The sequence below is a fragment of the Schistocerca serialis genome, chromosome 3 (assembly GCF_023864345.2).
Source record: "Schistocerca serialis cubense isolate TAMUIC-IGC-003099 chromosome 3, iqSchSeri2.2, whole genome shotgun sequence".
NCBI lineage: Eukaryota > Metazoa > Arthropoda > Insecta > Orthoptera > Acrididae > Schistocerca > Schistocerca serialis.
In genome coordinates this window covers 56,959,786-56,980,351 of record NC_064640.1, presented here as the reverse complement: position 1 = coordinate 56,980,351, position 20,566 = coordinate 56,959,786, and the positions used below count along the sequence as shown (strand labels likewise).

Here is a 20,566-nt window from a genome sequence, read left to right as displayed (position 1 = left end):
TTATTGAACATGTGCTTGTTAAAGACAGCCACATGGTGAATCCATACATGTTACAAAAAAGTATGTATTACAAATTATTTAGGAGTAAAGGAGATGATTCATTGAAATGAAGAAGCACTGCGTCATTGATAGGTACACAAACACAAGGTACAGAGCTCGACTAGCTTTTGGAATGCATTTCAATTTTCAAACGTGTACGAAAAACATACTCATGCGCACGCGCGCGCGCGCACACACACACACACACACACACACACACACACACACACACACACACACACACACACACACACACGTCTCCCTACATTATGCTCAGTTGACTGCCAGCTCTTTTCTGGCCCATGGCGAGTGTAATGGGTTGAGATGGGGCTGTGTGGTGAAGGACAGAGAGAGGCAGAAGGCAGGGAGGGGGTTGGGGGCAAGTGTGTACCTGCTCGTGGGACAGTGGGGAGCTGTCTGTGGGCTAGTTAGGGGTGCAGATAGAGAAGTCAGGTTGCAGGTGGCAGGGCACACGATTTCGTAGACTAGGGTATGACATAACAGCACACAACTAGCTGATGTGGGAACACAAACTGGGCAAGGGTCCTGGGCAGGGCTGGTGTCTTCTGAACTATGTTTCCTACAATGACAATTTTGCTGGTACTTTCAGTGCTATATGTGAAAACTGTCTACAAAATATGTCATGAATACACTTAGTAGTAAAGAAGTACTAAATTAAAACATCATATCATATGCAGCAGTTTCACTGCATGAACGGCGAGAATGTCGTAAGTTGTTAACTTTTTTGTGGGCGGGGAGGGAGGGGTGGGGGGGTTGTCAGCGAGAAAAGGTTTCATATAGATTTGTAATTATGTCTAAAGTTTGTTGCAATACACTTCTTTTTCACACCCACAACCACCGCTTTGATAGGAAGGTGATGCTTACCACCATAGTGATTCTTTACAGACATTAAGGGGGGTGAGATGGGGGTGTGGGGTGAGGGATGGAGAGAGGCAGGCGGCAGGAGGCAAGGGGGGCGGTTGGGGGAAAGTGGCTTGTGGGAGAGTGGGTGCAGGTATGGGGGCAGGTGGCAGACAGTCGGGCACGGGATTTTTAGAGTAGGCTACGAGATACGAGCACACAACTAGCTGATGCGAGAGACATATTGGACGGGGCTCCTGGGGCAGGGGATGGTGTACAAAAACACACACACACACACACACACACACACACACACACACACACTATTAGGTGGGGGGATGGGGGCAGCAAGTTACCTCAGGTTTAGGCCAGGAAGGTTATGGGAGCAAAGGATGTGCTGTAAGGGTGATAGCTCCCATAAGCTCATGGTGGTTGGGAGGATCCAGATGGCATGGGTTGTGAAGCACCCAATGAAATCTCCAATGTTGTGCTCTGCTGCACGTCGTGCCACTGGGTGGTCCACCTTGTTTTTGGCAACAGTTTGGCGGTGTAGCCATTTATTCAAGTTGACAGCTGGTTGGTGGTCATACCAATCTGAAACACAGTGCAATTGTTGCAGCACAGCTGGTATATAACATGTCTGCTTTCACAGGGGGGCCAGGTCCCTGATTGGGTATGATGAGCTTGTGAGGGGACTAGAGTAGTTGGTGCTGGGTGGGTGGATTGGGCAAATCTTGCATCTGAGTCTTCCACAGGGATGTGATCGCTGTGGCAGGGGATTTGGGGTGGGAGTAGCATAGGGATGGACTAAGATATTGTGGAGATTGGGTGGATGGCAGAACACCACTTTGGGAGGGATTGGAAGTGTCTTGGGTAGGATGTCCCTCATTTCAGGGCATAATGATAGATTATGAAAGTCCTGACAGACGATGTGGTTCAGTCATTCGAGTCCGGGGTAGTAATGGATGACAAGGGAGCACTTCTTTGCAATTGATTCTTGGGATGTATGTGAGGATCAGGTGTGTGTGAGGATATGGTGTGGGAGATATGTTTTGAATCAGAACTGGAGGGTATTGCATGTCTGTTAAGGCCTTTTTGAAACCTTCAGCCTACTGTGTTTGTGAGTTCTCATCACTGCAGATTCATCTACCAGGAGTGGCCAGGCTGCATGAAAGGGATTTTTTAGTGTGGAAGGGGTGGCAGCTGTCAAAGTGCAGGTACTCTTGGTGATTGGTGGGAATGATGTGAACCAAGGTGTGGACAATGTCATCTGAGAGGAGAAGATCAACATTTAGGAAAATGGCACAATGGGTGGAGGAGGACCAGGTGGAGTGAATGAGAAAGAAGGTGTTGAGGTACTGGAGGAATGAGGATAAGGTATCCAGGCCTTGGGTCCAGATTATAAAGATGTCATCCATAAACCTGAACCAGACCAGGGGTTTGGGTTTTGGGAAGCTAGGAATGTTTCCTGTAGGAGGCCCATGTAGAGGTTGGCATAGGAGGTGTCATGCGGGTGCCCATGGCTGTACAATGAATTTGTTTGTATGCTTCCCTTCAAAGGTGGAGTAGTTATGGGCTAGGATGTAGTTGGTTACATGTACAAGGAATGATGTAGTGGGTCAGGAATCTGCAGTGATGGGGTAGGTGGTGTTCAATCAAGGCAAGGCCATGGGCATGAGGGATGCTGGTGTATAGGAAGGTTTCATCAACAGTGACGATTAGGGATCCAGGAGGTAAGGTTGTTGGGATGGCCAGTGCAGAAAGTGATTGGTATCTTTAATGTGGGAGGGTACATTTTGAACAAAACATAGCCTCCCACATTAAAGATACCAACCACTTTCTGCACTTTGGACAAAACCTAGCCTCCCACATTAAAGATACCAAACACTTCCTGCACTGGTTCTCCACCATCCCCAACACCCTTACCTCCCAGATCCCTACTTGTCACTTGTTGATGCAACCTACCTATACGCCAATATCCCTCATGTCCATAGCATTTCTGGGATTGAACACTATCTTTCCCATTGCCCTGCAGATTCCAGACCCAGCACTTCATGCCAATACACCTAACCAGCTACATACTAACCCATAACTACTTCAACTTTGAGGGGAAGGTATACAAACAAATTCATGGCACAGCCATGGGCACCCTCCTATGCTAACTTCTTCATGGGGCTCCTACAGGAAACATTCCTAGTTTCACAAAACCCCACCGAGCAAAGTGATGCACTGGTTAGCATGCTGTACTCACTTTTGGGAGGACGAAAGTTCAAACTTGCATCAGGCAATCCTGATTTAGGTTTTCTGTGATTTAGATAAGTTTCTTCAGGCAAATGCTGGGATGGTTCCTTCAAAAGTGCATGGCTGACTTCTTTCTCCATCCCTCCCAAGTCAGATGGGACCAATGACCTTGCTGTTTGGTCCCCTCCCCCCAAATCAACCAACCAACCAATCAAAACCCCAAACCCTTGGCCTGGTTCAGGTTTATTGATGACATCTTTATAATCTGGACCCAAGGTCCAGATACCTTCTCCTCATTCCTCCACAACCTGAGCACCTTCTCTCCCATCGACTTCACCTGGCCCTCCTCCACTCATCGTACCACCTTCCTAAATGTTGATCTCCTCTCAGATGGCTCTGTCCACACCTCAGTCCACATCATACCTGCACTTTGACAGCTGCCACCTCTTCCACACCAAAAAATCCCTTCCATATAGCCTGGCCATGCCGGGCAGATGCATTTGCAGTGATGACAACTCCCTCCTGCAATATGCTGAAAGATTCACAAAGGCCTTAACTGACAGGCAGACCTGATTCATAAAGAGATCTCCCATGCTGATCTTCACACACACCTGATCCTCACATACATCCCAAGAATCAATCACAAAGAAGTGCCCACTTGTCATCCAATACCATCTGAACTGGATGACAGAACTGCATCCTCTGGCAGGGCTTTCATTATCTATCATCATGTCCTCAAATGAGGGACATCCTACCCAAGATACTACTCCCTTCTGCCATCTACCAACCTCCACAGTATCCTAGCCCATCCCTAGGCCACTCCCACGTCCAATCCCCTGCTACAGGATCATACCCCTGTGGAAGACACAGATGCAAGATTTGCCCTATCCACCCACCCAGCACCAACTACTCTAGTCTCATCACAGGCTTATCCTCTACCTCATCAAGGGCCATGCCACCTATGAAGGCAGACATGTTATATAACAGCTCTGCTGTAACCACTGCACTGTGTTTTACATTGGTATAACAACCAACCAGCTGTCAACTTGAATGAATGGCCACTGCCAAACTGTTGCCAAAACCAAGGAGGAACACTCAGTGGCATGACATGCAGCAGAGCACAACCTTGAAGACTTCACAACCCATGCCATCTGGATCCTCCCAACCACCACCAGCTTTTATGAGCTGCACATATGGGAGAGCTCTTACAGCACATCCTTCACTTCCATAACCTTCCTGGCCTAAACCTGAGGTAACTTGCTGCCCCCCCCCATCTTCCTGGCATAAATATAATCTCTTGGTCTCCCTCTATGATTTTTACCCTCCACACTGTCCTCCAATACTAAATTGGTGATCCCTTGATGCCTCAGAACATGTCCTACCAACCAATCCCTTCTTCTAGTCAAGTTGTGCCACAAACTCCACTTCTCCCCAATCCTATTCAGTACCTCCTCATTAGTTATGTGATCTACCCATCTAATCTTCAGCATTCTTCTGTAGCACCACATTTCGAAAGCTTCTATTCTCTTCTTGTCCAAACTATTTATCATCCATGTTTCACTTCCATACATGGCTACACTCCATACAAATACTTTCAGAAATGATTTCCTGACACTTAAATCTATACTCGATGTTAACAAATTTCTCTTCTTCAGAAACGCTTTCCTTGCCATTGCCAGTCCACATTTTATATCTTCTCTACTTTGACCATCATCTGTTATTTTGCTCCCCAAATAGCAAAACTCCTTTACTACTTTAAGTGTCTCATTTCCTAATCTAATTCCCTCAGCATCACCTGACTTAATTCGACTACATTCCATTATTCTCATTTTGCTTTTGTTGATGTTCTTCTTATATCCTCCTTTCAAGACACTGTACATTCCGTTCAACTGCTCTTCGAAGTCCTTTGCTGTCTCTGACAGAATTACAATGTCATCGGCTAACCTAAAAGTTTTTATTTCTTCTCCATGGATTTTAATACCTACTCCAAATTTTTCTTTCGTTTCCTTTACTGCTTGCTCAATATACAGATTGAACAACACCGGGGAGAGGCTACAACCCTGTTTCACTCCCTTCCCAACCATTGCTTCCCTTTCATGTCCCTCGAATCTTATAACTGCCACATGGTTTCTGTACAAATTGTAATTAGCCTTTCGTTCCCTGTATTTTACCACTGCCACCTTCAGAATTTGGAAGAGAGTATTCCAGTCAGCATTGTCAAAAGCTTTCTCTAAGTCTCTTAATCTAGCTTCTAAATAAGTCGTAGGGTCACTATTTCCTCACGTGTTTCCATATTTCTACGGAATCCAAACTGACCTTACCCGAGGTCGGCTTCTACCAGATTTTCCATTCGTCTATAAAGAATTTGCGTTAGTATTTTGCAGCCGTGACTTATTAAACTGATAGTTCGGTAATTTTCACATCTGTCAACATCTGCTTTCTTTGGGATTGGAATTATTATATTCTTCTTGAAGTCTGAGGGTATTTCACCTGTATCATACATTTTGCTCACCAGATGGTAGAGTTTTGTCAGGACTGGCTCTCCCAAGGCTGTCAGTAGTTCTACTGGAATGATGTCTATGGGCCTTGTTTTGACTTAGGTCTTTCAGTGCTCTATCAAACTCTTCACGCAGTATCATATCTCCCATTTCATCTTCATCTACATCTTCTTCCATTTCCATAATATTGTCCTCAAGTACATCGCCCTTGTATAGAACCTCTATATACTCCTTCCACCTTTCTGCTTTCCCTTCTTTGCTTAGAACTGGGTTTCCATCTGATCTCTTGATATTCATACAAGTGGTTCTCTTTTCTCCAAAGGTCTCCTTAATTTCCCTGTAGGCAGTATCTATCTTACCCCTAGTGAGATAAGCCTCTACATCCTTACATTTGTTCTCTAGCCATGCCTGCTTAGCCATTTTGCACTTTCTGTCGATCTCATTTTTGAGACGTTTGTATTCCTTTCTGCCTGCTTCATTTACTGCATTTTTATATTTTCTCCTTTCATCAATTAAATTCAATATTTCTTCTGTTACCCAAGGATTTCTACTAGCCCTCGTCTTTTTACCTACTTGAACCTCTGCTGCCTTCACTACTTCATCCCTCAAAGCTACCCATTCTTCTTCTACTGTATTTCTTTCCCCCAAGCTTGTCAATTGTTCCCTTATGCTGTCCCTGAAACTCTGTACAACCTCTGGTTTAGTCAGTTTATCCAGGTCCCATCTCCTTAAATTCCCACCTTTTTGCAGTTTCTTCAGTTTTAATCTACAGTTCATAACCAATAGATTGTGGTCAGAGTCCACATCTGCCCCTGGAAATGTCTTACAGTTTAAAACCTGGTTCCTAAATCTCTGTCTTATCATTATATAATCTATCTCATACCTTTTAGTATCTCCAGGATTCTTCCATGTATACAACCTTCTTTTATGATTCTTGAACCAAGAGTTAGCTATGATTAACTTATGCTCTGTGCAAAATTCTACAAGGCGGCTTCCTCTTTCATTTCTTACCCCCAATCCATATTCACCTACTACATTTCCTTCTCTTCCTTTTCCTACTATCGAATTCCAGTCACCCATAACTATTAAATTTTCGTCTCCCTTCACTATCTGAATAATTTCTTTTATCTCATCATACATTTCTTCAATTTCTTCGTCATCTGCAGAGCTAGTTGGCATATAGACTTGTACTACTGTCATAGACGTGGGCTTGGTGTCTGTCTTGGCCACAACAATGCAGTCGCTGTGCTGTTTGTAGTAGCTTACCCACATTCCTATTGTTTTATTCATTATTAAACCTACTCCTGCATTACTCCTATTTGATTTTGTATTTATAACCCTGTATTCACTGACCAAAAGTCTTGTTCCTCCTGCCACTGAACTTCATTAATTCCCACTACATCCAACTTTAACCTATCCATTTCCTGTTTTAAATTTGCCTGGCCTCTCAACAGATACCCCTCCATTGTGATTGCACCTACGGTACGGCTATCTGTATCGCTGAGGCACGCAAGCCTCCCCACCAACGGCAAGGTCTATGGTTCATGGGGGGAGGGTATGTACACTATGTGATCAAAAGTATCTGGACACCTGGCTGAAAATGACTTACAAGTTCATGGTACCCTCCATCAGTAATGCTGGAATTCAATATGGTGTTGGCCCTCCCTTAGCCTTGATGAAAGCTTCCACTCTCACAGGCATACATTCAATCAAGTGCTGGAAGGTTTCTTGGGGAATGGCAGCCCATTCTTCACAGAGTGCTGTACTGAGGAGAGGTATTGATGTTGGCCAGTGAGGCCTGGCATGAAGTCGGCGTTCCAAAACATCCCAAAGGTGTTCTATAGGAGTCAGGTCAGGACTCTCTGCAGGTGTCCATTGCAGGGATGGTATTGTCATGTAACCACTCCACCACAGGCCGTGCATTATGAACAGGTGCTTGACCGTGTAGAAAGTTGCAATCGCTATCCCAGAATTGCTCGTCAACAGTAGGGAGGAAGAAGGTGCTTATAACATCAATGTAGGCCTGTGCTATGATAGTACCATGCAAAACAACAAGGGGTGCAAGCCCCCTCCATGAAAAACACGACCACACCATAACACCACTGCCTCCGAATTTTACTGTTGGCACTACACACACTGGCAGATGATGTTCACCGGGCATTCGCCATACCCACACCCTGCCATCGGATCGCCACATTGTGTACCATGATTCATCACTACACACAACGTTTTTCCACTGTTCAATTGTCCAATGTTTACGCTCCTTACACCAAGCGAGGCGTTGTTTGGCACTGACCGCCATGATGTGTGGCTTGTGAGCAGCCGCTTGACCATGAAATTTAAGTTTTCTCACCTCCCACCTAAGTGTCATAGTATCTGCAGTGGATCCTGATACAATATGCAATTACTGTGTGATGGTCTGAATAGATGTCTGCCTATTACACATTATGACCCTCTTCAACTGTCGGCAGTCTCTGTCAGTCAACAGTCGAGGTCAGCCAGTACACTTTTGTGCTGTATGTGTCCCTTCACATTTCCACTTCACTCTCACATTGGAAACAGTGGACCTAGGGATGTTTAGAAGAGTGGAAACGACACAAGTGGTACCCAATCACCTGACCACGTTCAAAGTCCATGAGTTCCATGGAGCACCCAGTTCTGCTCTCTCACGATGTCTAATGACTACTAAGGTCGCTGATATGGAGACCTGGCAGCAGGTGGCAGCACAATGCACCTAATATGAAAAACGTATGTTTTTGTGGGTGTCCGGATGCTTTTGATCACGTAGTGTATGTATGCATGTATGTATGTATGTTCCACATCTCCTCCTAAACCACCTGACTGATTCCAAACAAACTGTGTACACATATCACTTACTGTCAGGAAAGAATCACTGTGGTGGTAAGAATCACTTTCCTATCAAAGGGGTGGGTTTGGGTGTGAAAGACAAAAGACCCAAATTTTATTCATGCAATATTTGAGAATGGAGCACTTAGTGATTGGCAACAAACTTTACACATAATTTCAAACCTATACTAAACCTTTTCTCACTGTCCACACCCCCCACCACACAAAAAAAAAGTTTATCACTTACTATGTTTTTGCTGTTCATTCAGTGAAACTGCTGCACCAGGCATGACATTTTAATTTATTATGTATTCATGACATATTTTGTAGACCGTTTTCACATACTGCACTGAAAGTGCCTGCAAAATTATCTCATTGTACAAATCCTAGTTCAGAAGACATGATGTCATAAACACTGAGATATGTGAAAAACTGCCACATCAGAAACTATTTTTAAATTTATTACTTCTTTGCGACTAACTATATTCTCAACACATTTCGCAGAAAGTATCCAAATATGCTAATGAATGTACCTACACATAATTCAAGAAATATATCATAAATATTGAGTTGTGTGAAAACAAAACTGCATGGCAAACTTCGCTAGAGATACAGGTGAAACATGTGTACAAATATATGTGAAGTGAAACATATGCATATGCGGGAAAAGCCACAGGTAAAGAACTCCTAAACCCCTGGATCAATTTCAACTAAATTTGGTACACACGCGACTTACTATCTAGAATGAAACACTGTGGGCGTAGGAAGCAGTAAACTCCTATTAGTGGGTGGTGGTGATAATGTGGAGAGAGAAGGGGAGAGCAAGATATTGACAGACAGAAAGGGGGAAGGAGGAGATGGACAGAGAGATGGGGAGGGGGAAATGGACAGAGAAAGGGCGGAGTAGATGGACAGAGAGAAGGGGAGGATTTGATGAACAGAGAGAGGTGTAGGATGCGATAAAGGGGCTGAGGTGGAGATAGAGGAAGCAGGAAGAGATGGACTGAGGGGAGCAGCAGATGGACAGAAAGAGGGGCAGGAGGAGATGGACAGCGATTGGGAGATGGAGGAGTTAGACAGAGAGGAGAGAAGGATATGGATGGAGAGGGGATGGATGAGATGGACAGGGTAAGGGGGAAGGAGGAGATGGACTAATAGAATTGGAATAAATACACACCTCAGTTAGTTCAAATATAAATGCAATACTGTTCCTTATTACAGAGACTTCAGTGAATTGGAGTGTGTGAAAAGAAATTTACATATATAAAATATAGTAAAACAAACTTAGCTACCTTAAAACAGAATAGAGAAATCTGTGGACAATGGGCATTACTATTTTTATTTACAAATCCTCATGTTGTAGGGTCAAAGTAGATATATAAATTTATGAGCTAAAGCTGCACGGGCCATATCAGAAAACCTGCCACAGTGTAAGGGCTTTGACAAGGGTTTTACACAAATTATATTTCTCAGCTCGGTCTTACCACCTGGTGACAGCTTCTGTCAGCTGTTTTTTGTAAATCTGTTTATTGTATACTGTATGCATTGTTATATACATTATGATCTTATCGTATTTTTACATTTACAATTAAATTTTTTCTTTTATTATTTTTAGTTTTAATATAAGGTGGTTCAACTATTTCCATGGTCACAGTAGAGTACCACTGTCCTATACCAGCATGCCACCTGGTGTAAAATGTTATCAGTTAAGCTTTGTAATGCCATTCTCCCATCAGCTGAGTTCTGGTACTGATGGCTGACACATATGACTCCCATACTCTGTATGAAGATTTTGTTCTTATTTTGACGTGTCTACTCCTGTACTTTATGTGACACCTTTTCTAAATTAATTCACTTACAATTGAGGTTATGACTTCATCATTCCTTGGCAGATATTTCTGAGGATGTGCAGAGCCCAAAACATGTTAATAATTCACTTCTGAACTGCAAAGTGAATAATTATTTTAGTGACCTATTCAACAGTGGGTAAAGAGCCAAGTTTCCATCATGACCACTGTTATATTTCAAGGAAGACGCAATACATGAAAGCCACAGATCAAGTAAGCAGACTAAGACGTGTGTACACTTAAACAGTCAAATCATAACTGAGTCCGAGTCTAGCAGCCGCTGGCTGGCTGGCCGCTTAGGTGGTGCTGCTGCTGCATGGCTGGCAGACAGCGCTGCATGTGAAGGACATGGGTAACTGCGCGGTGGCACTTTGAAAGATCGGCGAGTCACGACACTTTTCCCCCCTTTGAAGTTTTTGCACAGGTCTTGATGGAGGTGGCCTGTAGATTACTAACGTCCATAGGTTTTGTTTGACTGGCCGTAAAGTCTCGAGGAGGAGGCTTCCCATAAGGACGGAAGTGTCCCCAATGATAACGGGTCGAGATGACAGGAGACGTGGGGGTCGAATCTGCTAGGGCCCCGTGCACCAATCTGCCCATTGCAGCAAGTCCGGTTGTTATAACAGGAGACATGGGCGATGTGTCTGCATCTGTAGGAGAAGGAGGCGAGTAGATTTGCTCCGACAGATGATGGTCATCTGGTTCCTGCATGGGAACGTCTCCTCGTGGTGAATGTTCTTGTGCTGGCACTGATATGATGGTGAGAGGACTGCATTGTGAGTAATGAGAGATTCCAGTATCCCGAGTGTCAGGTAGAGCCGAAGGTGGTGTAGTGGCATCCAGAACAGGCGTTACTGGCACACGAGGCTGAAGCTGGTCCGAATGACGCACTGCAACACCCGTGTCCATCTGGATTTCATACAGGCTTTGGCCATGGTGTCGTAAGATGCGGCCAGGACTCCATTTTGGCCACCTGCCATATCCCCGTACCCATACAAGGTCGGCGTCAGTGAACCGGCCAAGCGAAGGCATTTACGGCCGTGAGGTGGAAGGCCGCAGAAGATGAAGTAGCGTGCGGGGCTGTCGGCCATGTAAGAACTCAGCCGGGCTGTGGTCGTCCATGGGGGTGAAACGGTAAGCCAGAAATTGGAGAACCGCATCATCATCAGCAGCAGAAGAAGTCAGGAGTTTCCTCATCTGAGCCTTAAATGTACGGACCGGTCGTTCAGCCTCACCGTTTGACTGTGGATGGAACGGAGGGGCTGTGACATGCAAGACGCCGTGACAGGCACAAAAATCCCCAAAATCAGAAGAGGCAAATTGTGGACCATTATCAGTAATAAGAGTAGAGGGAAGGCCTTCCAAAGAGAAAATGCGAGCTAGAGCATTGGTGGTTGCCGTGGTGGACAATGAAAGGAAATTCAGAGTAAGTGTCAATAACGAGAAGCCAATAAGTACCTAAAAAAGGTCCCGCGAAGTCAGCATGAATACGCTCCCAGGGCTGCTCAGGCGAAGGCCACGGTGACAAAGATGACTTCGGGGTGGCGGTCTGTGACGCACAAGGGCCGCAGGCAGCGACCATGTGTGCGATTTCAGAGTCGATGCCGGGCCAGTACACATGACGGCGCGCCAGAGATTTTGTGCGAGAGACACCCCAGTGCCCTTGGTGAAGGAGGCGCAAGACCGAAGCATGCAAAGACGCAGGTACCACAACACGCAGCGAAGCATTTTTGGTGGAAAGTAGGATAACACCATCCCTAGCCGTGAGGCGGTAATGCAAAGCGTAGTAGTTCCGCAACGGATCAGAAGTCTTAGCAGACAGACGATCTGGCCAATCCTTCTGAATACAGCATAAATCCTGGAAGAGGGTAGGGTCAGAACCCGTAGCAGCCGCCAGCCAGTCCCCTGTGATGGGGAACCCGTCCACAACCCGGTGCTCAGCAACATCCAGGTGGAAACACAAAAGTTCGTACCTATCGAATGCCAGATCAGGACCCATGGGAAGGCAAGACAGTGCATCAGCATTCGCATGTTGAGCCGTCGGCCGGAAATGAATCTCATAATTGAAACGAGACAAGTAAAGAGCCCAAAGCTGGAGGCGGTGTGCAGCTTTGTCGGGAAGTGATGTTGATGGATGAAACAAGGAAACAAGTGCTTTGTGATCCATAACAAGATGAAATTTGGATCCATAGAGAAAAACACCAAACTTATGAAGAGCATAAATAATGGCCAAAGCTTCTTTTTCAATTTGAGAATACTTTTGTTGGGCATCCGTGAGCATTTCGGAGGCATAAGCAATGGGTTGTTCAGAACCATCAGAAAAACGGTGCGCAAGGACTGCACCGACCCCTTATTGAGAGGCATCCGTGGCAAGAACAAGATGTTGGCCAGGTCGATAAGGAGCCAGGCACAGGGCCTGTTTCAGCATAGTCTTCAATTTCTTGAAAGCAGCATCGCATGACGCGGACCAGTGAAAAGGCACGTTTTTATGCATTAGGCGATGCAACGGCTGAGCCACCAAAGCAGCAGACAGTAAAAACTTGTGATAGTATGCTATTTTCCCCAAGAAGGCCTGCAGTTCCTTAACAGATGTAGGGTGAGGAAGGGCACCGATCACAGCGACAGTTTGCTGAAGCAGATGAATACCATCCGGGGAGAGTTAAATGTGTGTGAAATCTTATGGGACTTAACTGCTAAGGTCATCAGTCCCTAAGCTTACACACTACTTAACCTAAATTATCCTAAGCACAAACACACACACCCATGCCCGAGGGAGGACTCGAACCTCCGACGGGACCAGCCGCACAATCCATGACTGCAGCACCTAAGACCGCTCGGCTAATCCCATGTGACCCAGGGAGAGTTGAAACCCCAAGTACGTGATAGATGCCTGAAAAAATGTTGATTTCTGAAGATTACACTTAAGACCGGCAGTCTGTAAGACATGAAAAAGTGTGCGGAGATTTTGAAGATGTTTGTCAGAGGTGGAGCCAGTGACAACAATGTCGTCCTGGTAATTTATACACCCAGGGACAGTGAGCAATAATTGTTCCAAGAATGGCTGAAAGAGAGGAGGGGTGCTGGCAACCCCGAATGGCAATCATTGGTATTGATAGAGGCCAAAAGGCGTGTTAAGGACCAGAAACTGCCGGGAAGCAGTGTCGAGAGGAAGTTGATGATAAGCTTCTGACAGGTCAGTTGAGAAAAATACTGGCCTCCAGCAAGTTTAGCGAACAATTCTTCAGGTTGAGGCATAGGGTAAGTGTTGATAAGGCATTGAGCATTTACAGTGGCTTTGAAATCACCACAGAGACGAATATCACCATTTGGCTTAGCAACAATAACGACAGAAGAGGACCACTCACTGGAAGTGACAGGAAGCAAGACCCCTGAAGCAGTGAGACGATCCAGCTCCTGTTTGACCTGATCACGAAGGGCCACAGGAACGGGCCAAGCCTGAATAAACTTAGGCCGAGCAGTGGGTTTGAGCATGATACGAGCTTCAAAGTCGTTTGCATGGCCTAACCCAGGAGAAAAAAAGGGATGAAAATGTCATCGACAAGGAATCCAATTGAGCATAAGGAATAGCATCAGAGACGATATTGACAGAGTCATCTATGGAGAGCCCAAAAACACGAAAGGCATCGAAACCAAAAAGATTCTCCGCATTACTATGGTCGACCACAAATATGGGAACAGTGCGAACGACAGATTTGTAAGATACCTCAGCATCAAATTGTCCCAATAGAGAAATCTTCTGCTTATTGTAAGTCCGTAATTGCTTAGTGACATGTGGCAGGATTGGAGAACCCAACTGAAGATACGTCTGAGAATTGATGATAGTGGCAGCAGAACCAGTGTCCACCTGCATGCGAACATCTCGACCAAGTATTTGGACAGTGAGGAATAACTTCCCTGAAAGGGAAGAAGTACAATTGACAGACAACACAGAATCACAATCAGCGTCATGTTCATGAACATCATGTATGCGGTTGGATTTGCAAATGGATGACACATGACCCTTTTTTTTGCATTTGTGACACACGACCCAACGTTGTGGACAATCTTCTCGTGAATGTTTCATAAAACACCGCGGACCTGAAGGAAGTTGTTGTGGGTTTTGCTGCAGTTTCATAGAGGTTTGTTTATGGTTAGGCCGAGGCTGCACTTGGGAGCGTACTGCGGCCACGTCGGCCAGCGGGGACACGCCACATGCTTCCTCAACATCGTACAGAGGTTGTATTTGCCCGACGTCACCGCATGTCTCTATTTGCGCTCCAGCGGCGCGAGAAATTTCAAAAGACTGAGCAATGGATAGGACTTCATCTAGAGTCGGATTTGCCAACTGAAGGGCATGTTGCCTAACTTCTTTGTCGGGCGCCGATCGGATAATAGCATCCCGTACCATGGAATCGATGTAGGATTTTTTGTGAACTTCAGTAACAAATTGACACTTTCTATTGAGGCCGTGAAGTTCAGCAGTCTAAGTGCGATAGGATTGATTCAGTTGTTTTTGACAATGATAAAAGGCAACATGAGAGGCTACCACATGTGTTTGCTTTTGAAAATAGACGGACAAAAGTGAGCACATTTCAGCAAAGGACAAAGATGCAGGATCTTTCAAAGGAGCTAATTGCGACAACAACCGATACATTTGAGGTGAAATCCATGAAAGGAACAGAGACTTACATGTTTGTTCGACCGCGACATGAAATGCCAAGAAGTGCTGTCGAAGATATTTTTCGTAATCAGACCAGTCTTCCATCGTCTCGTCGTAAGGAGTAAAAGTAGGTAGAGACAAAGACGAGAGACGCCCCGTGTTTGATGCTGCGACGAAATCACAAATCACATTTGTGAGAAGCATTTTCTGTTCTATGAGACCTTGCAATAGTTGCTCTAAAGTAGCCATGGAAACATGTGGGTCAATGATGGAAAAGAAAACTCCCATCCTCGTCGCCAATTGTTATAACTTCAAGTTGAACAAATAAATTTTGAGGAAGACGCAATACATGAAAGTCACAGATCAAGTAAACAGAGTAAGACGTGTGTTCACTTTAACAGTCAAATCATATCTGAGTCCGAGTCTAGTGGCCACTGGCTGGCTGGCCGCTTAGGTGGCGCTGCTGCTGCATGGCTGGCAGACAGTGCCGCATGTAAAGGATGCAGGTAACTGCGCGGCGGCTCTTTGAAAGATCGGCAAGTTACAACAACCACCAACTCAAATTTACACAGAGATCTACAAACTGCTAAATGAGATAGATATAGAAACCACAGAATACTGAATATTATTCCTCTTCTCTCTTTGATGCACCCAGAACACATGGGCATATGCCAATATAACTTGATATGCATAGACACCAATGGCAATTATGCAAAGAGTTGCAATTCTCTGTGACAGGTAGAATTAGTGCTTCTCATGTTTAGTGTTGTTACCAAGCTTGGTAGAGTATATAAGGGGTGTGAGTATATAAGGAGTGCAAACATTGAATTATCACTCTGAAGGACATGGAGGTACAGTGTGTCAAGTGAGTGTGAGTTATCAACAACTGACAGAGTTTAGCCAGCTGGTCAAATTGTGCAATACTCAGATTTTTGGGGCATTCAGATGTGGCAGTGGCCCAGTGTTAGCCTGCATGGAACATGAGGGCAGGCGTACTCATTGTCAAGATTCTGGTTCACCACATTTGACTACCATATGGGAGGATCACAGTATTGTGCATTGGGCACATAGTAACCACTTCAGATCTGTGTCTGGTGTCTGAGAACAAATAATGGACTCCCTGCAACATTCTATGTCATCTCTCACCATCGGTCAGAGACCAGCAGCAGCTAGACTAGAGAATTACCATCCCATGTGTAGACTGCCGTCTATGTCACTACACAAATGGCTGTGTTTGGAGTGGTGCTATTACTGGGAAGCCCAATCTGTGTCCTTATATCTACCTCTCATACGACAATATCATGGTGTCATTTTCCAACAGGATAATGCTCATCCACATATGTCATGTGTCTCTACAAACTGTCTGCATGATGCTGAGGTACTCCTGCGGCCAGCAAGATGCCCAGATCTGTCTCCAATAGAACATCTATGGGACCAGTTCAGATTGCAACTCCGTCTCACTGCCAGTATCCAGGAAATCAAGGACCAGTCACAACAGTTGTGAGCCAGCTTGCCTCAGGAGATAATACAATGGCTTGATGACACATTTCCCAACTGAATCAGTGCAAGTGTCCAGGCCAGAGTGGGAGCAATGTTATCATAAGTTGGGTCATACTGCAAAGCTTTTAACTCGATATTGTGATCACTGAAATAACCATACATACCCTCTCAACCCGTGAAGTTTCATTTCATTTCCTCCTCAATTTCTGGGTGCTTCTTTTTTGTCAAGTAGTGTATTTCAACATTACTGCTTAATTTCTAGGTGTCTATCTTATTTTAGCACATCAATAATTGCCTTATAATTATTATTTCCAATATTGCCAGTTTATTTAACTTACAATGTGAGGGGCAATAAAAACGTTTCTATTTGAGAGGGTTGCTGCAGCATATGTGCAATGTAGCGCAACTGTGATACAGGTATATAGCGCCAACAAGTAGGGCAGGGATTAGTGTGGCTTTTGTATATTTCTGGTGTGCATGCAGTAAATACAGAAACATGAAATATGGTGACATTATTACCAAATGTGTCCAAACAGAACCAGCCTGCTGTTATTCTTTTCTTGGGTGTCAAAGGACAAACATCGATAGGCATTCACTGGATAATGAAGACCGTGTATGGGGCAGCATGTCTGTCAAAAACCACCACTGTGGAATGGTGTACCAAGTTCCATGCTCGTTGCAGTTTGACACAAGACACCAGTCAATATCTGAGGGGGAGGGGGGGGGGGGGAGACAAGCCTCACCTGTTACAGACAACAACAAGCATGTGGTTGATGATGGGACTGGGGCAGACCAGTGCATAACCATTCGGTGCAGTGCAAAGAATCTCAACATCAGCTTTGGTAGTGTCAACACATTATCCAGCAAGAGTTAAGCTACCATAAGGTCTGCATCCAGTGGAGACCCTGAGTGTTGAATGCCTGACAAAAACCAAATAGATGGCTGTTTGCCTGAAGCATCTGAGGCATTTCAATGTTTAAGGCACATTTCTTGAGTCCATTGTTGCAGTGGTGCCACTACTGGGAACTGGAGTGGAAAGCATCGACAAAGCATTGGTGTTATCCATTGTTGCCTTGTCCCAAGAAATTCAAGAGCTAGCCATCTGCTGTAAAAGTGATACTCACTCTGTTCTTTAATTATCAGGGCCCACTGCTTATTGATTTCAAGGAATCTGGCGTCTCCATCAGTGGGGAATGGTACTGTGCAATACTGGAGAGTATGGCATGCAAAATAAGGTGAAACATCCAGGAAAACTTTGAAAATGGGTGCTGCTGCTTCATGATAATGCATATCGCAAATATCACAATACAGAAGTTATGCCAACTCAAGTGGGAGAAACTTCATCACCTGCATTATAGACCTGATCTCTCCCCACGTGATTATCACACCTTTGGTCCCTCAAATAAAGCCTAGAAGGTTTGATGATTTCTGTTGGATGAGGATGCACAGCAGGCATTTATGGACTTCTTCATGCAATAGGACACAGTGTTTTACCAAATGAGTATCTTCAACCTGGTGTGTCGGCCGCACTATTGGCTCACGCTGTCTTTATCTGACTGGCATGCTAATTTTGGAATGTATGGCCTTTGAATAGAAACTTTTTGATCAACCCTGATACATTCACTCTCCTCCATAGGTCCCATCACACAGAACCTTTTGTTTTGTGGAATAAGTAAAGAGGCACTTTAATAAAAGACAATCAAAGTGTAGAAAGAAAATTTGTAGAAGAAAGAAAGTGGCTACATTGGAAAAAGCTTATGCTTCCTCAATTATAATAAAGTGCTACTGCTTATCTTCTATTGGTAGTTTAGTATTTACTTGCAGTGGTAGTTTTTCAAAGAAAACAGTTATTCACAACTGTAAATACTGAGTCCTATTTACAATCCATCTAGTATTATGGGTGTTAATTATAAATTTTATCCTGTTATTAACAATAAATACCATTGTGAAGTATATGTATTGGAGTGTAAACGTAAGAGCCACTAAGTATCTCAAGAGTCCTCTGCAAGGCATTCAGTAATCAACTTTATGTAATATTCTTACTGCACGCTCCTGTAGGGGGAAATATTATGTCATAGCCCAGTATTTACTAAGTAGTGATAAAAGAATAGAACAAGAAGTGCTAAACAGAACTAAGAAAGCAGTCTCTCAGTGTACTATCGGATGACTAACACAAATTATGGAACAAACAGATAGGTATGAAAACTAAAATGCAAACTTACAAAGCAATTATGGTGCCAATTGCAGCATATGGTATGGAGAGTTTGGCACTACAAGAGAAACACCTAAGTAGGATTACTGATACAGAAATTAAGTTCATAAGGAAAGCAGTAGGGAAGAATGGAAAAGACAGAGTTATAAATGAAAAAAATATGAGAAAAGGCTGGGCAGAAAAAAGTAATTAGTGTGGTGGTTGAGGAGCATCAGTTGAGATGGTATGGGCATGTTATGAGAATGCAAAAGGATGGAAAAGCTAAACAAGTACTTGAAATACGTATACAGGGAGGAGCTGGATAAGGAAGATGACCACTGCATCATGTGGGAGGACAGGGTTGAGAAACTGGAACAAAGGTGTGGAAAAACAATTATGGAAATGAAGAGATAGTATGAGAATAAAGTGGAATGGCTGAAATGTATAGAGCAAGGCTACACCAATGCTTGATAGCATAAGGGAAGTGAAGAAGAAAATATGTTTCAATTTTTTTACCCTGTCCAAACACACTAAACAAAAAAGAGGTAGAAGAAGAAGAAGAAGAAGAATAACTGTTAACAATGGGCGAGAGAGTGGAAGAGTGTCACTTAACAATCTTATCACCAACACTTAATTTATGCAGATTTACAAGGGTTCAAATGCCCCTAATGGATATGTTACTCAGGTGAATCCAATGACTAGTCCACATTCAAAGTCACTGAGCTTTCCTGACTGACCAGTTATTCCATTGTACTGGTGGATCCACCTAAGATTGCCTAAGAAGACAATTGCTGACAGCTGGCAGCACTGTTGCCAGCTTTCTGTTGTAAACTGCAAATGGCTGCATGCAAAAACAATAGCTGTCTACAGAGCTCCGGCAGTAATGATGCATTAAAAGAGAGACATTTACAAAATTGTGTTACATCCCTGGTTGATGCAGGCCTACAAAACGGCCACTCCCAGCCCATTGGAACTGTCAAGGATCTTTCTCCTCTGACTCAACTATGGTGGTCAGTTCTGAATTACATTAAAGTGTCTAGATACTTTCAATCAGAAAGTGTATACTGCAAGTACTGCACAGTGATATGAGTATCCTTTTAAAGGTATTAGAGCACCATTTCTTGTGTACCTTGCATGGCAAAACACATTATATAAAGTCATTCAAATTGAATATTGGGACACAGTTACCGTAAATGCTCCCTTAAATCTGCTGTAGCCTGAGCCTGACGCCTGGATTCTCTGATAGCCAGATCACGTTCCTCAGCCATCTGTTTCATTTTTGCTTCCTTTCGGGCTATTACTTCACGTATGTACTGTATTCTTGCTTCATCCTCACGGTTAATTCTGTAAAATAATAATAAAAATAATAATACGACTGTAGATAAATGACATTATCAGTAGAACAAGGCAATAAATAAATTAATCATTTTAATCAAAGTTTGAAGCTATGGTTTTTGAGAATAGGAACTCTAATGTAGCTATAAGAAATAGCAAATGATGGAGCTGTGTTAAAAAGCCATAGGAATAAAAGTTAAATGGATTTCAGTCATAAATGGTCAAATTCCAAATCCAGGGAACTTAATACAGTTATGTTCAATATGATCTTATCTAGTTTTATTTTTTGCATGTGAATTCTGACTAAGCACAGCCAGTATTGCTTGCAGTCCCAGCCTTTGGTTTTAATACAGCTTCAGACACATAATGGGAGAGGCAGGACAAAGCACAGCAAAGATTTTCAATAATAACAACAATAATAATAATTTGATTTCTTATCAATTACTTAATTTCATATAGCACTAGTATAAAATATGTGTGTGGTAATAACAAAAGACTTGGTCTATTTAGATGTTTAATAAAATTAACACCATCCTCTTTTCTCAAT

The 20,566-nt window shown here is 43.8% G+C and overlaps 1 protein-coding gene across 7 annotated transcripts in view; it reads right to left on the bottom strand.

Moving 5' to 3' along the window:
* Window positions 1-20,566, bottom strand: part of LOC126469704 (coiled-coil domain-containing protein 177) — a 304,381-nt gene that overhangs the window by 7,435 nt on the left and 276,380 nt on the right. For all 7 annotated transcript variants that reach the window (XM_050096880.1, XM_050096881.1, XM_050096884.1 and 4 more), the window contains one exon: window positions 19,873-20,028. In XM_050096880.1, the coding sequence (XP_049952837.1) occupies window positions 19,873-20,028 (156 nt within the window). The remainder of the gene's footprint in view (window positions 1-19,872; window positions 20,029-20,566) is intronic.